Source organism: Macrobrachium nipponense, chromosome 5, assembly GCF_015104395.2.
Source record: "Macrobrachium nipponense isolate FS-2020 chromosome 5, ASM1510439v2, whole genome shotgun sequence".
Lineage (NCBI taxonomy): Eukaryota > Metazoa > Arthropoda > Malacostraca > Decapoda > Palaemonidae > Macrobrachium > Macrobrachium nipponense.
The window spans coordinates 19,043,495-19,060,190 of NC_061107.1; the positions used below are offsets into that span (position 1 = coordinate 19,043,495).

Here is a 16,696-nt window from a genome sequence, read left to right on the forward strand (position 1 = left end):
ATCTCCATACCGGAGTTTGGAACTCGTAAGAATAGAGGACTTCGAGTTCTACCCGGAAGGCCTACAGCCTCCCTTCATAGGCTACGCTAGGCTCACGCCTTCGGCTATGGTTAGGGATGACAGGGGTACCAAAGGAGACAGTCCTCTATTCTCGAGACCAGGCTCAGCGAGAATGGTCAGATGTTTAGAGGACATGGACTGTTCGAACACCAAGATCCAACCATTTCAAAAGTCCCTTTACCATTTCACGATGGAAAAAAAAAAAAAAAAAAAAAAAAAAAAAACGGGAGTACGCTCTCCCTTTCCTAACCAAGATAGCTAGGTCGACCATCTCAGCAGCTCAGAAAGGGGAACCCATGCCTCAGTTAAAAGAAGCAGACCCCACATCTCCGTGCTCCCTCAATTGGAGAATTGTGGGAAGACTTGCCTAATACTTTCACAGCTGGCAAACTCAAACCTGACTGTGCTATGGAGCAGTTTGGTGAAAAGCTGCCCAGGCTCCCTGATAGTCTTATTCAAGCGGAATTTGACTCGAAAAACACGACTAGCCAGGTCAATCAACCTGATGGCTATGTCTGAGGTAGCAACCATGGCTTATGGTTCAGAACCAATTTTTAAGCTTATGACCAAAGCCCTGACTCAAACGGTGCAGTCAGATATGTTCGAGTTTGCCACTGCCAGAACGAATTGTAGGAAGCATGTCCTGCTAGAGGCAACCATTCGTCATGAACCGAATAGGTTACTCTCTTCTAACATCTGGGGCGCAGATCTCTTCCCAGAGGCTATGGTAAAGGAAGTCCAGGCAGAGGCTACGAGGTTGAACCAGAGCCTTAAGGACCGTTGGGGTCTTACGGCTAGGAGAAGGCAAGACCTGACACCAAAAGGTAAGGGGCAAAGGAAACCCAGACGTTTCCAGCCTTACCAAAAGAAGCAACCGCGCTTCCCTCAACAAGTTCCTACAGTGCCGTTAGTGCAGACAGCCAGCCCTCCACGTCTAAAGGTCAATCACAGCCTATAGTGATATCCCCTCAGCCTCAGCCCTCCACCTCATACGCCATCTCTCCAGCTTACAATCAAGCCTTCGAGAGTCAAGCTTCTCAGAAGTATGACCGCTCGAACAAGGGAGGCAGAGGTAAGCGGTCCTTTCGTGGGAGAGGATCTGGGAGGCCCCTTCAATAGGGGAAAGCACTTCAGAGGAGGTCGAGGGGGTTACCAGAACCAAAATGAAGAACTTCAGGTAGGAGGGAGGCTGTTTCACTTTCGCCACCGGTGGAACTTCAGCCAGTGGGGCTCAGAGCATAGTGTCAAAAGGGCTGGGTTGGAGCTGGTTGACGAACCCACCTCCAGCAGACCTTTCCGTCAACTTCCTTTCCAAGGAATTGACAGAGTTACGCAGAGGACCGTCCTTCAGAAAGGAGCTATAGTCAAAGTCAAAAGGTTAAAATTTCAAGGTCGCGTTGTTCAGCGTTCCAAAGAAAGGCTCAAACAAAGCAAGGGTAATCTTAGACTTGTCCCGCTTAAACTTAGCCATACCGCTGCGACAAGTTCAAGATGCTCACGATCTCACAGGTGCGGACCTTACTTCCCCGTGGGGCCATCACCACCTCTATCGATCTTACAGACGCCTACTATCATATCCCTATTGCAAGACACTTCCGTCCGTATCTGGGATTCAAGATAGGAGATCAGACGTTCTCCTTCAAGGTAGTCCCGTTCGGGCTCAACGTGGCACCCAGGGTGTTCACGAAGCTAGCGAAGTAGTAGTGCAACAGCTCAGAGCTCAAGGGATTATGGTAGTAGCGTATCTCGACGATTGGTTGATCTGGGCCCCATCAGTCGAAGAATGCAAACAAGGCCACACTGAAAGTGATCCAATTCCTAGAATATCTAGGATTCAAGATAAAAACAGATCCAAATCAAGACTCACTCCAGAGTCAAACTTTCAGTGGCTAGGCATTCAATGGAATCTATCCTCACACACTGTCGATTCCACCACCAAAAGGAAAGAAATAGCGAAGTCAGTCAAGCAATTTCTAAGTCACAAACTAGCATCCAGGAGAGCTCAGGAAAGGATCCTCGGCTCTCTCCAGTTTGCTTCAGTAACGAACATCTTAATGAAAGCCAAACTAAAAGATCTAACCAGATCTGGACGCTCACGAGCAAATGTCAGGTCCAGGACAAGCTATCCTCAGTGCCTCTGATTCTAAAGAACCGGCTTCGGCCGTGGGCAAAAGTCAAGAATCTGTCAGTGTCAGTTCCTCTTCAGTTCCCTCCACCAGGGATCACCATCCACACAGACGCGTCCTTTAAGCGGCTGGGAGGGTACTCCCAAGTCAAAAAAGGTCAAGGAATTTGGTCACCCCAGTTCCGTCAGTTCCATATAAATGTACTGGAGGCAATGGCAGTTTTCTTGACTCTGAAAAGATTACGCCCACCAAGGTACTCCCACATAAAGCTAGTCTTGGACAGCGCAGTGGTAGTACATTGCATAAACAGAGGAGGCTCCAAGTCGCGTCATCTAAACCACGTCATGATAGCCACTCTTCTCCCTGGCAGACAAATTCAGTGGCATCTTTCCTCCACCCACATAGCTGGAGTGAGAAACGTCATAGCAGACGCCCTATCCCGATCAGTACCCCTAGAGTCGGAATGGTCTCTAGACGAGAGTTCGTTCCAATGGATCCTTCAAAGTAGTCCCAGGGCTACAGGTGGATCTCTTCGCATCACAAGCAAACCACAAAACTACCGTGGTTATGTAGCTCCAACCTGGACCCTCTGGCTTACGCCACGGACGCCCTGGCTCTGGACTGGAACAACTGGGAGAAGATTTACGTCTTCCCTCCAGTGAATCTCCTTATGAAGGTATTAGACAAACTCAGGACATTCAGGGTCAAAAGTGGCTCTAGTAGCCCCAGACTGGCCGAAGAGCAATTGGTACCCATGATTCTGGAACTGGGCCTTCGTCCCTTCGGATCCCAGTCCCAAGCTCTCCCAGTCAGTACAAACGAAGACTGTGGTTCGCTTCCTCAGGGATTCTCAAAACCCTAACTTTATGGATTTCATGAAGTTTGCGGCAAAAAGAGATGCGAATATTGACCCTCAGAATATTCTTTTCCTGGAATCGATAAAAGGGATTCAACTTTGAGGCAGTATGATGCTGCCGTCAAAAAAGTTAGCAATCTTCCTGAGGGAGTCAGATATCAGATTCATGACAGTAATTCTGCTATATCCTTTTTCAGATCTTTATTTGAAAAGGGTTTAGCAGCTAGCACTATTACGACAAACAAGTCAGCATTGAAAAAGATATTTCAATTTGGATTTAACATAGACTTGACAGATACCTATTTCTCGTCTATTCCTAAAGCATGTGCTAGACTTAGGCCCTCTGTCAGGCCTACGTCGTTTCATGGTTCTTAAACGATGTTCTAAAACTGGCTTCCGAAACCGATAATGACACATGCTCGTTTATGATGCTCCTAAGGAAAACTCTGTTTTATTAAGCCTAGCTTCAGGAGCAAGAATTTCAGAACTGTCGGCTTTATCCAGAGATCCGGATCATGTTCAATTCCTTCCCACAGGGGAAGTGCTACTTTCTCCGGAACGTAGTTTTTTAGCAAAGAATGAAGATCCTTTGATGAGGTGGGAACCTTGGAAGGTATTACCCCTTCCGCAAGATGTTTTCCCTTTGTCCAGTTTCACACCTTACGAGCCTTTCTATCCAGGACCTCCTCTTCCTCCATCGGGGCCCCTCTTTAGGAGGGGAAAAAGGTGGTACTTTATCCACTAAAGGCATCAGGCAACAAATCCTTTACTTTATCAAACAAGCCAATCCTGACTCCTTTCCAAAAAGCACATGATGTCAGGGCAGTAGCCACCTCAATTAATTACTTCCAGCATATGAATTTTGATGATTTTAAAGAAGTATACCGGATGGAAATCGCCGACAGTGTTCAAACGTCACTACCTTAAGTCCTTGGAAGCTCTGAAATTCCCAGCAGTAGCAGCGGGTAACATAGTTTCCCCTGACTCTAGTTAGATTATAGTAGAAGATTCAGTCCTCCTTTCTACCTGCCTCACCCAACAGTTCGTCTATTCCTACCTTGTTCATTAGCTTAGCATTCACCTTGTGTCTTAGCTGCTTTATGATTATATAGTGTCCCTTTGTCTGGTTAGGGACACACACAGCTGATACCATACTGATCTCATAGATGTTATCCCCTTATTTTTATGCTAGGGGATACATCATATTACAATGGTTACGGGTTTTGTATATTAAGTCATATACATTCCTGAGATATATATATTTTTGTGATTGATCAAATATTTATGTAACTTTATATTAATTGCTATTTCTATTTTGATACATGTTGTTACACAGATTATTATGATAGGTAATCATTTTACCTATTTGTATATATGTAAATTACCTATTATTATTAACCATAATTAGTTTTAAGGGTAATTTAAGCATAATTCTGATTTTGTTTTGTTTTACTGTGTATTTGTATACTTTTTAGCAAATTATATTCATTCATTTATTTGTATCCTTTTATTTGAGACCTATTTTGTTTACTTTCTTTACAATCTTGTGCTGTTTCTCTGGTACGATTTCGCGCAAGCGACACGAGCTGAGCCCAGAAAAAGGATTTTGACGTAAGGAAAAATCTATTTCTGGGCGATTGGCTCGTGTCGCCAGCGAAATACCCCCCCTACCCGTCCCTTCGCTCAAGATTGTCTGCTAACTTCAGGATGAACCACAATCTCCTTTTCGTTCTTTCCATTCTACGAAAGGAAAGTTGAAGTCACCAGATAGGAGAATAGTCCAGTCCTTGTGATTTCTACATATATCATCCAATTTTTCAATTATTAAGTCAAACTCTTTAGTATTAGGAGGTCTATATATTACTATGTTCATCAATTTTTCAGATCAATTCTACCGCTATTAGTTCACATTCTGAGTTACTATATTTCTCATATATTTTTCCTTGTTTTTGTCTTTCCCATATATTGCGGTTCCCCCTTGATTCCTATTTTTTCTATCTGATCTATAAGTTTGGAACCCTTTTATTTGATCATCATTCCCAGTCTCTTGGGAATACCAGGTTTCACTTCATATTCATATATCTATTTTTCTTTTCATTTTGGGTTAGTTCTTCTAAGTACTCTATTTTTCTTTTTGAGTTACTCTTAACTAAACCCTGCGCATTCATCACTATGATGGTTTGCGTGTTTTTCTCCTTCATTTAATAATGGTAGTAATAAGGATTTTCCCATGTCTCTTTCCTGTTCTGGTATGTTGTTCTTTTTTTTTCATTTCCAGAAATTCTGACATTAAAAAATCCAACTTTTCCATAATATTTGATCTTCCTTCATCATAATTATTCATTTGTGTCTGAATCTGCTTTTAATTTTCTCCGTTTCTGCAATATCCTCTTGCATAATAAATACAGTTATTATCTCTGAGTAGAATTTCGGAGCTGATGCTTTGAAATTTTTTGCTGACACCTCTGCATATCTCATGGTGGTTTGCTTTTCTCTTTTACCTGATATTCTTGATTTCTCTCTTTATTTGTTTCTTTCTTATTTTGGATTTTATTACTTGGTGGTTATTTATTTGATTATGATTCATGGCTACAGGGTGCATATATTTGCATTTTTTGTCGAACTACATCCTTTTCCTTCTTTTAGGTTTTTACATATTTTTGGATGCAGATCTCTGCAATCATCCCCATATCCATCTAAGTATGCACATTTACCATATATTTCATAGTTTGACATATCTTAGGATGTTGTAGTAACATCTTTACTCTCCAAATCTGCAATTCCCTCTTTTCAAAGGTTGCAGAGTTTTGTCTTTCTTGTCTATTTTTTCCTCTTTCCCGTCTGTGTAGATCTGGGTAGTAGCCTCTTCGGGATTTGCTTTTCTGTTGTCATATCGTAATTTATTTCTTCGTAGGTATGCTGCTTATTGCCTCATATGTAGTATCAATGCGTATCTCTGCATCCATACTTTTATCTTGTTCTTTGTTTTCCTTATTTTTTTTTCTGTCATTTCATTTTTGTTTACTTCTCTTCCGTTTTCCTCTTTCTTCTTTTTCTTCTTCTTCTTCCTCTTCTCTTCTTCTTCATCCTCAACATATTTGTACATTCAATCTTGATTTAATAACATTGTCTATCCATGATAGACATGTTGAACAAAAAATTCTTGTATCTTTTCTCAAATCTGTATTACCTCAGCACACTGTGGATGGGGTCGGAATGTTGCATGCAGCACATTTTCTGATTAGGTTTTGTGGATTGACTATGCTATACCAAACCTTACACAGTTGCATGCTTTTCGGCATTCTTTTTCCTAATGCATCAATTAGGATATTCACAAGATTCACCTTATTCATTTTCTTTGTCGGAATATGTTGGTTTATGTATATTTTCTTTATGAGTCTCTTGACCACTTGGAGTTTTATTTGGAACTTCTTCAATTATTTTCAAGATGTTTTCATTAGATTTGTTCCAGTTTGAAGGATTATATCCTTCTAATATATCTATGAATGCTTTTGTCTTTTTGGTTAGGACTGTTGCTGATTTCATATGATGAGAAATGCCAGTTCCCTTCCTGCTACCTCATTGTATTGCGAATCTGCTAACACGCTAAAGAAATTACGCCACCTCTTCCCGCAGTTGGAACTTACTGCCATCTTGTCTGATTTATAGTATTACACTTGATAAACTAACTTAGAAGACGCTTTATCCTACTATTTTCACACTAATCTTATCACCGATAGTTCACGAACACTTCTAGATATTTCTCAAATTCTAGTCGTATGTTAAACTTGTGATATCTGTTGATTAATCTGACTTCACAGCGGGTACGTCTCACCAAGCAAGATGGCTACTACGAGAGAGGGAAGAATGAAGGAGAGAGAGAGAGAGAGAGAGAGAGAGAGAGAGAGAGAGAGAGAGAGAGAGAGAGAGAGAGAGAGAGAGAGGGGGGGGGGAAATCCCAGGAACACGTGATTGCAACACTGCAGCTCTTTCCCCAGCTCTTCCCCTCCTGGCTGTCACAGAACTTGATATATCTGACAGTTTTAGTACTGGATCTCGAGGAAACGTTACTGAAAGAAGACTGGGATTTCCTTCATTCTTCCATAATTTTTTAAATAAATATAAAATCTAAAATTTCACTAATTCATTAATGAATTGATATTATTGCTGTATAAGTTAATAATAATATTTGAAAATAGTAAATCATTTATTTATCATACAAAAAAAAACATACATCTTTGTAGTAGAGAGAGAGAGAGAGAGAGAGAGAGAGAGAGAGAGAGAGATAGAGAGAGAGAGAGAGAGAGAGAGAGAGAGAGAGAGAGAGAATTATTATTTTTATGTAATATCATTTCACTTATTAAAATTACTAATACAGTATTAATCAAAATTAATATTTGAAAATTAGTAAATCATTTTTGTATTATAAAAATATATTTAGTCATGAAAATAAACATCAAAATACACTAATTAGTGATTATTTTTCGTCGGAAAAATACAAAAAGAGAGAGAGAGAGAGAGAGAGAGAGAGAGAGAGAGAGAGAGAGAGAGAGACGAGAGAGAGAGAGAGAGAGAGAGAGAGAAACTATGGTTTTTTATATCCAAGTCTAAGTAGAGTATAAATGGATTCTTTAAGTGAAATAATGTTTCAATGATATTTTGATTTTGTGTTTTGTATTAAAGGATATGTATACTGTTTGAGAATGCATTCCTTATCCTTGACTATGGTTACCATACAGTTTAATAGCGTAAATTAATTTCTGCGCCCTCCGCTCAGAAACTAATTCTGCGTATGAGGTATCGTTAAAAGGCATAAAAAAAACCATCGTAACCTTGGAATTTGCGTTGTAATCTAACCAGAAACTTAGTTTTGTTAATTATGTATACTGGAAACAAGCAATGATTTTTTCATTATTTGCGCTTTTGGGACTTGTTATAAACTGCGCATCCCAAGCTAGTGTATTCATTCGCTTCGAAACTAGTTCCGCATATGAGGCGTCACTAAAAAAATTTAAAAAATACGACATAAGTGTCGAAAATCATCATAACCTCAAATTTTTGTTGTAATCTAACCAAAAACTTATTTTATTAATATACTGTGCTAAAACTATAAAGGATTCTTATCATAGTATGGGGCGTTTTTTAAAAGCGTCGTTAACTCAGAGCGTCGGAAGCGTCGCGTCCATAACCCAGGGCGGATTTTTCAATGAATATTTAAGAAAAAGCGTCGTAACCTCGGAACGTCGTAAGCCGGACCCGTCGTAACCCAGGGACCGCCTGTACTCGGTAGACATAACGGTGCTAGCGGCGCTGTTGACCGAAAATTTTGCCGTAAAAATCAACCCTTAATTTTTTAATGAATATTATTGACGACAGCCATAAAACCAATTGCACCGTTAACCGCGGGCCGCCTGTATTTTCATATTACTATTGTATTACAGTGGGGCATCACTTAGTCAAGGATCACCAATCATGGGATCAGTCATTCACATTTTTTCTTGGACCGCTTCTCATGCTATATCACTGGTATGAATCGCAGCATTGGGGGACAAACGTGTTGCGTATGTGATGTTTATCGGTAGGCTGAAGCTACGGGCCGCGGTCCGATAATCACCAACACATACATGAAACGACTGCCATTATGATATTAACTTACAATAAAAGGTAATAAAACCATTCTCACCTTATATATTATTGGATATTCTTCATAATAGCCTATTCAAGGTATATGTATGATGTCATTGGTAGGCTAAGCTTAGTTGCAGTGCGATAACCACCAACATACACGAACAGATTCACATTATGATGATAACTGACAATAAAGGTAATAAAACCATTCTCACCTTATATATTGTAGGCATATCTCTGAATGTAAACAAAACCAGAATGCAAATGGTAGATCACTATGTTCATATCATAATACTATAATATGATTAGACTCAGTAAAAACAAAAGTTCCATAAAATGATCATTATTCTCAATACGCAACTATTATTCAACTTTTGCTAATGGATATCTGTCAGTGTTACAACCTAATCAGGCAACAGTCTCTCTCTCTCTCTCTCTCTCTCTCTCGCTCTCATCTCTCTCCTCTCTCTCTCTCTCTCTCTCTCTCTCTCTCTGCGACGAAGCGGTAAACGAATTACATAAAACCATTTTTTGCCTTCTATATTATTGTCATATCTTCATAATAAAAAGGTAATTTGTGGAGTAATTTCATATCAGTGAAATCAAAACTTTTATCTATGCGAGGCCAGCCAGCGGACAAAATGTATGCACGTATATGAAAATCAAATTATGGTACCGTTCACGAGCAAGATGATCTTTCAAATTTTAATAGTACTAATCATGGTAGTAATAATGTTTTGGAATATATAACATTCATTTTCAATACAAAATATCATTGTTATTCTGGTAGTAATTAATCGTTTAGAATGATCATTTGTACGTACTCTGCATTGTTAGGGGTTTGTGGCAGCGATGAAACAAACAAAATAACGTTTTCCTTTTAGGCTACGTGTTTAGGAAAAATATGATATACGTGGAATTAGCTTGCGACTTCGTTTATTTTGATATTTTTAATGATAACAATAACTATAATTTGTTCACTAACACCATCTTCACATAACTAATGTAGATGCTCGGATCTGTTTAGTCCAGTGTTAGTAATTTCGCACTTTTAATGCTAGCTTTCATTTTCATGAGGTAATTAGTAAGAAAATTTTTAGTCTAGCATCTGGCAGGAAAACTTGCATTTGTTTTCAAATACATCTGGCATATGTATTTTGACATCAAATCTTTGTAATGTTAAGTGAAATATTTCTTTTATTCTACTATGTTTGATATATCATGGTAGAAAAAAGAACAAAATCTTGCAAAACCATTTCAGGAATTGAACAGAATATGCTTTGAAAATTATTAGGATTATGTAATGTAATGTACAAGTACACTGTTAGAGACATGTTTGAATTGAAAAAGAGAGCAATCGGTTGAAATTGGCTGGGTAGCATTGTTGTGCATGATGTGAATTTTTTAGCACTTTATGGAGAAAAATCTAGCAAGAAATTGCCATTCCCAATTGGCAACACTGCCCTACCCACATTTTGTTATATTGTTATTGAAGTCGTGTTCACCGCGTTCTTTAAATTGTACCCATATAAACGAGTTAATTATGTGGCATCCAAAAGCCCTGATTCTTTTACTCTTATGGGAAAGAAGCCTAAACGTCAGATGAAGGTTATTACGTGAAATATATTAACGTGTTGTGAAGAAGGGAAGAGATGTTTTGCTGCATGCTGCTGGTAGCATTATCTTTATTATACATCCGATTGCACTGCAAAATCATCGCCATCTTTATCAACATATATCGTTGGTGATTACCCATATGATTTACATAATTTTGATATTTCTCTTACCTCTCTCCCTCTCTTTCCATATAAAAAGGAAAAAGGCCCACATGAGTATGTAATAGAACATGTGTATGTAGGCTTCTAGCTGTAATCCATAGGTCAGTAGGCTACATATGTGCAGTAGTACGTATACTACAAAGATTTTTAAGGCTAATGTTATAAAATAACTATGAAACCATCTTGAATTTAGTTTAAGGTGATAGTTGAAGACATATTGGGTCTGAACTAAAGTAGGCAGTTATAAACATTGGAAAAGTGGTCTTGGGTGGGTTAACTATTAAAGTAGGCAGTTTTAAGCAATTTTTGAGGGGGTTACCAGGATAACATGGGTATTTACTTATCACGGGGGGTTCTGGGCCCTATCCCCCGTGATTATCGAGGCCCTACTGTATAAAAATACAAACAGCAGTCAATGTTTTGGTTTGGAAATCAGCTGAGGCCGTTGTGAGTAAGTTTATTTTGCTGTATTGAATTCAATAAATGAGAGCGATTTTCTAGGTCTAGTTAGAGTAAATGAATCTCTAGATACTCTACTGATATAGGACAAGGTTATTTTATGTTACACGAAGCATTGTCAAGTCTAGATATCACTTGAATACATATTGTTGTGAATGAAATTTAGTTGTGTATTTTTTCGTTAGTAGATGGCGCTGAGGGCGTGTTTATTTCGTAAAAAAAAAAAATCAACAGATTGCATTCATATTTTTACTTGATTTCATCAGAATACTACAAGCTTTACATATTTATCTTTTATCGGAGTGAAAACAGTAAAATCTGTTCTTTCATGCTAAATAGTTTTGATTAAAACACGTTTCTCTCAAATTTTGTTTATGGTCAAGTTCTTAAAAAAAATCTAGAGGTCACACAATATGCGAGATCACTTGTTACACGAGTATATACGTTATTCCTTTTGCAATAATATACTATTTCTTCAATAAAATAGTAAATAATTAACATTTAAAAGACCGAGTAACAGTCAAAAGACATTTTAAAAATGTGTGTTTGGTGTTCCAGTGAACTCTTTATGGGGATGTTTTTGTGTTCGTGGGCTTTGAAGTACAGTTCGCGAACAAGATTTGTTTTTTTTTTTTTAACATACTGGTTCGTAACCCAATTTGTTTCATGAACAGGACTGTTCGTGATTGCTGTGGCATATGGTTATGAGTGCTAAAAGCTTATACTGAATTAATGCTCAATAAGTTAGGTCTGATATACAACAGTCTCTTCTGCATGTGCAAGGAATTGGTTCCAGCCTTCCTTATGTAGACCTGAATTTGTGTTAGATAAACTCCATATGTACAAGTTCAGTACATTATGTATACTGTTTTTGTATGCATGGTGCAGATTGACAGGTGGTCAGGGGGGTTTCCCTCTCACCTTTAGATACACACATGATGCTATTTCTTTTAGTTTTACCATTAACTTTGGGAGATTAGGAGGTTGAATCTTATAAGTGTTTAGGAGCAGTGATATCCAATACAAGATCCCTTGAGTTAGACTTTATTGAAAGACTAAGAGAAGGCCAATTAAAACTTGAAGATATGGAAATCAAATATGAAAATAGCATACATAAGTAAAATTATAATACATAAATCTATTGTGACATGTATTGCTTTACAGATGTATCGTAATATGATGAAGCTTATCTAAAAGATTTTGGTGATTTGAAAATAAAGTTTCTAGAAAGCATATTACAAATTAGACAGTATTGTTTCAGGAATTACTTGGTTTGATATAAATAGTAAATGCATCATTAAATCTGAGGTTGGACTGTAAATGATGTATCTTCAAAATATCAGAGAGGTATCAGAAGCTATGTAGTTCACGTGTTGAAATATGCATTTGTCTTAAATCTTGTTTGTAATTGTCAATTAATTAGTTTTTCTTATGAATTTGTACTCTGTACATGATTATTGGTTCATATCTTTACAGTCAACCAGTTCTCAAAGAAAACAGGCGATTATGCAGTGCTCTCTCTGGCTGATGTAAAGCTCTTGGCTCTTACTTACGAGCTAGAGATTGAAGCTCATGGAAGTTCAGATCATCTGCGCACCGAACACAAAGGCCTGTTGTTGAAGGCCCTTCAATTCAAAGAAAGACGACCAACGGAACTGGAAGGTTTTCATTTACCCAAGGAAAAGGTACTGTATTAGAGTAGTATATACATGTGTCTGAGCAATAACAGGTGATTACAATAGTAGGAAGATTTTGGTGACAAAATCAGCTGACTGTTGTTGTATACAGAAATGTTCTAATTTGTTTTTCATTCTTATACCATGATAATGTGCCTCTTGTATTGGGGGGTTGTTAGACATTTCTAAATGGTTTTCCATATTTTGCAGCTTATGAATATGAATACAAAATGTTTTTTAAAAGTTATCCAAACTGGATGAGTTTTGTGGAAAGGAATTTCATTATTTAAATAAATTTTATTTGGTGGTGGTGTTTGTAATTTTTTACATTATGTTTTTGATATTTCATGCAGCTCGACAACTTTAGGAACTCTTCTGAAACTGGGCCTGATGATACTATAATAAGTTGTGATTTTGATAGCACTCATTCTGATACATGTGACTATAAAAGTCCAGTCATAGATACATCCAGTGATCAGGATTCACTCTGTCTCCTGCTCATATTTCACCTTGTATTGGTACGTTGGACTCAAAGCAAGCTGAAACTATATTATGGTGCCACATGGTAGGCCTTGAAGATTTTCTTACTGAGCATAGTTATATAGGAGGCCATATTCCCACTTCAGATGATTCCAATGTATATAGAGTGCTTATCAAAGAATATCCACAGTTTCGACCCTCAACGTAAAGATAAATCTGCCCTGCTCTTTCTGCTTTCATCTACCTCCTTCAAGTAACATGCGTCCTCTGCACTCTACTTTTCCTTGTATAAGAAGATGGTCGGTTACCACATATCTTCATTCTCAGAGGAAGAAAGGAACCTGTTTTCCTCTTCGAATAGAGATGTTGCAGAAGTTCTTTCATGAATTTGGGACAAGATTACAAAATAGGGTAAATTACTACACTGAAATGAGTCCATTGTTGACAGTAGTTTTTGAGTAAAATTCTCTTTTAGTTCTGTGTCAACATTATTTGTTTTTGCATGAGAGCACGTAACACTTTTATTTTGCTTGTAGGATGTACATGATGAACACATTTTTCTTGTTGGATGTTGTATATTTTCTTTAGAATTGCATGTAATCATTGGCTAGGTATGTGATAGATCGGGAGGATTTTTTTATAGATTGATCATAAACTCCCCCATACTATAGGCAACTGCCAGATGCTCTCTCTGCCTCTTGCAGCACATGGGGCAGTATTAAGGGTTCTTTACAAAGTCCTTTCAGTCCCAGCTATCTTGCTATCTACATTACATAGTACTTCTCTTCCAGTCCCTTTGATCATCTCTTAGCTGTTCTTCTTTTTTAACATTTATATACTAGCATTTGAACGTTCAACTTTGCAAAATCCTTAAAATCAGTTGTAGGAGAGTCTAGGAAGGACACCCATTTTTATAGTTAAGATACTAACCCTTAGTCGGGCGGGTAAAAAAATAAAAATGCAGTTCCTCGGGCCGGGGAAACTTTGAGGTCGGCCAATTTACAAAAAAAAAAGCATACAATGGAAAGAGGAAGATATGCAAAGCAAATGGTGAAAGAAAAAAAAATTCTAAAAAATATTCCATACCTTCTACAAGAGTTGAAAATGACTTAGTATTTACAGCCCTTGTGGGGCCTCTTTTACAAGGCAATCGTAAATGTTACCAACTTATATATATTTTTTGTAATAAATAATTTTATTTTATTTTGTAAAATTATAATTACAGCTCACAAAATATCAAAACATATAAGAAATAAAATCGGTAACACATTCTTAGCATAATTGTTGACAAATATTTTCATAAATTTACAGAGAACGAAGATTCAGTAACTTTTTTATTTGTACATCTTTTTCTAATATTTTTTGCACTTTCTCTGCAAAATTACATTTACAACTGACTTCCTATTGTAAAAGACAAGAACAAAAAAACCACAGCAACCATTGGTATATTTATGAGCAAATTTTACAAAAGTCGTTATGTGAGACAGACGCAGTACATCTCCCTTGAAGTCAGAAGCAGAACTGAAGTCCTGAGATGCCAGATTTCTGATTTTAGTCAGTGTAAAAGTTGCCATTAGTGAATTTATGGGCTATAGAAGTAGTGGCACCTCTTTCCCACCCGATTCTTTCCAAACCAATGGCGCTTAATATGCTTCTCTACAGGATCAATCCGTCCACCACCTAGAAGCTATCTGTCCATTAAGGGTTAATTATTATTATAGATAGAACATGAGATGCTATACTTGTATAAGGATCTAAATTGCCCTAATGATAATTCACAAGAATATCATGGTCATTTGTTCCCAGTAACTTGTGAATGGAAAATATGACTTGAAAATGTTAATGTTGTGCTTAATTATAAGGAAATTTAACTGAAAGGCATAATTACAGACAGTGAACAATTGGGTTTTGTGGATGAAGCTTCTGTATTGCCTGCACAGTGTATTTGGTTGGAGAATAATTATTATCATTTTTTAGAAGATGAACTCTGTTCATATGGAATAGCCCACAGGTCATGTGACTTTAAATTCAAGCTTCCAAAGAATATGTTGTTCATTAGAAAGAAGCAGTAGAAGGTAATAGGAGGTCAGTGAGTAGAAAAGATAAAAACTGACAAATTAACCCTTAAACGCCGAGCGGTAAAAATCAAAAACTCCCCCGAATGCCGGAGCCGGTTTTTTTGAGTGCAGCGCGGAAGCGGAAAAAATAATTTTGTTTTTTCAAAAATCACAGCGCGCTTAGTTTTGAAGATTAAGAGTTCATTTTTGGCTCCTTTTTTTGTCATTGCCTGAAGTTAGTATGCAATCATCAGAAATGAAAAATAATATAATTATCATATGTCATAATGTGATATATGGTAGCGAAAAAAAAAAAAATTCATACATAATTGTATTAAAATCACGCTGTGCAAAAAACGGTAAAAGCTAACAAGTTTCGTTTTTTTTTTCGTTGTATTGTACACTAAATTTCATCATTTTGATATATAATACATTGTAAAACAATAAAACGCAACACCCGGAAAAATATTATCACAAAATGATGTACGAATTCGTAACGCGCGGACGTAAAAAAATGTTGTTTTTCAAAAATTCACCGTAAATCTAAATATTGTTCTAGAGACTTCCAATTTGTTTCAAAATGAATACAAAGGATTGAATATTACGATACTGTAAGAGTTTTAGCTTACAATTGCAGTTTTCGACCATTTCGACGAGTTAAAAATGACCAAATGTGCGAAATTTTTTTTAATAATTTTTTTTTTTTATATGCAATTATTTCGGGAATTAGAAAAGCTACAACCTTCAAATAATTTTTCCTTTTATTCTACATGAAATTGCGCACATTTTCACATATAAAACTCAATGAAATGCCTAATATGAAATGGAGCAAATTTTCCGAGAATGCGATGTACTCAATTCGGAGATTTATGGAGGAGAATCCGTGCGCGGAGGGAAGGAAAGTTTTTTTCATAAATTCACCATAAATCGAAATATTGTGCTAGAGACTTCCAATTTGTTGCAAAATGAAGGTAAATGATTGAATATTACTAAAATATAAGAGTTTTTAGCTTACAATTGCATTTTTTGACCATTTCGGTAGAGTCAAAGTTAATTGACCGAACGTGGTTTTTTTTTTGTTTTTTTTTCTATTTATTGTGATTTATATGCAAATATTTCAAAAATGAGAAAAGCTACAACCTTCAATTATTTTTTTGTTGTATTCTACATGAAATTGCGCACATTTTCATATATAAAACTTTATGTAACGCTAATTTAAAATGGTGCAAACATTACCACAATCACACGTATGATTTTTTCGGAAGAGTTACCGCGCGGACGTAAAGAAAATGTTATTTTTTTTCATAAATTCACCATAAATCGAAATATTGTGCTAGAGACTTCCAACTTGTTACAAATGAAGGTAAATGATTGAATATTACTAAAATATAGAGTTTTAGCTTACAATTGCGTTTTTCGACCATTTCGGTAGTCAAAATTGACCGAAGGTTGAAAATTTGTCACTTATCATTTTTTATATGAAAATATTTCAAACTGATAAAAGCTACAACTTATGAAAAACTGCCAAATAAGAGACCATCCATTTATGGTCCAAGTCATAGGTGTAAATGTTAGG

At 37.0% G+C, this 16,696-nt stretch overlaps 1 protein-coding gene across 1 annotated transcript in view; it reads left to right on the plus strand.

Moving 5' to 3' along the window:
- The window catches only part of LOC135215226 (RNA-binding protein NOB1-like), a gene marked incomplete in the record, with an annotated part of 136,517 nt that overhangs the window by 40,352 nt on the left and 79,469 nt on the right, over positions 1 to 16,696 (plus strand). The window contains 1 exon segment of the mRNA XM_064249731.1: positions 12,384 to 12,592. Coding sequence (XP_064105801.1) covers positions 12,384 to 12,592 — 209 coding nt within the window.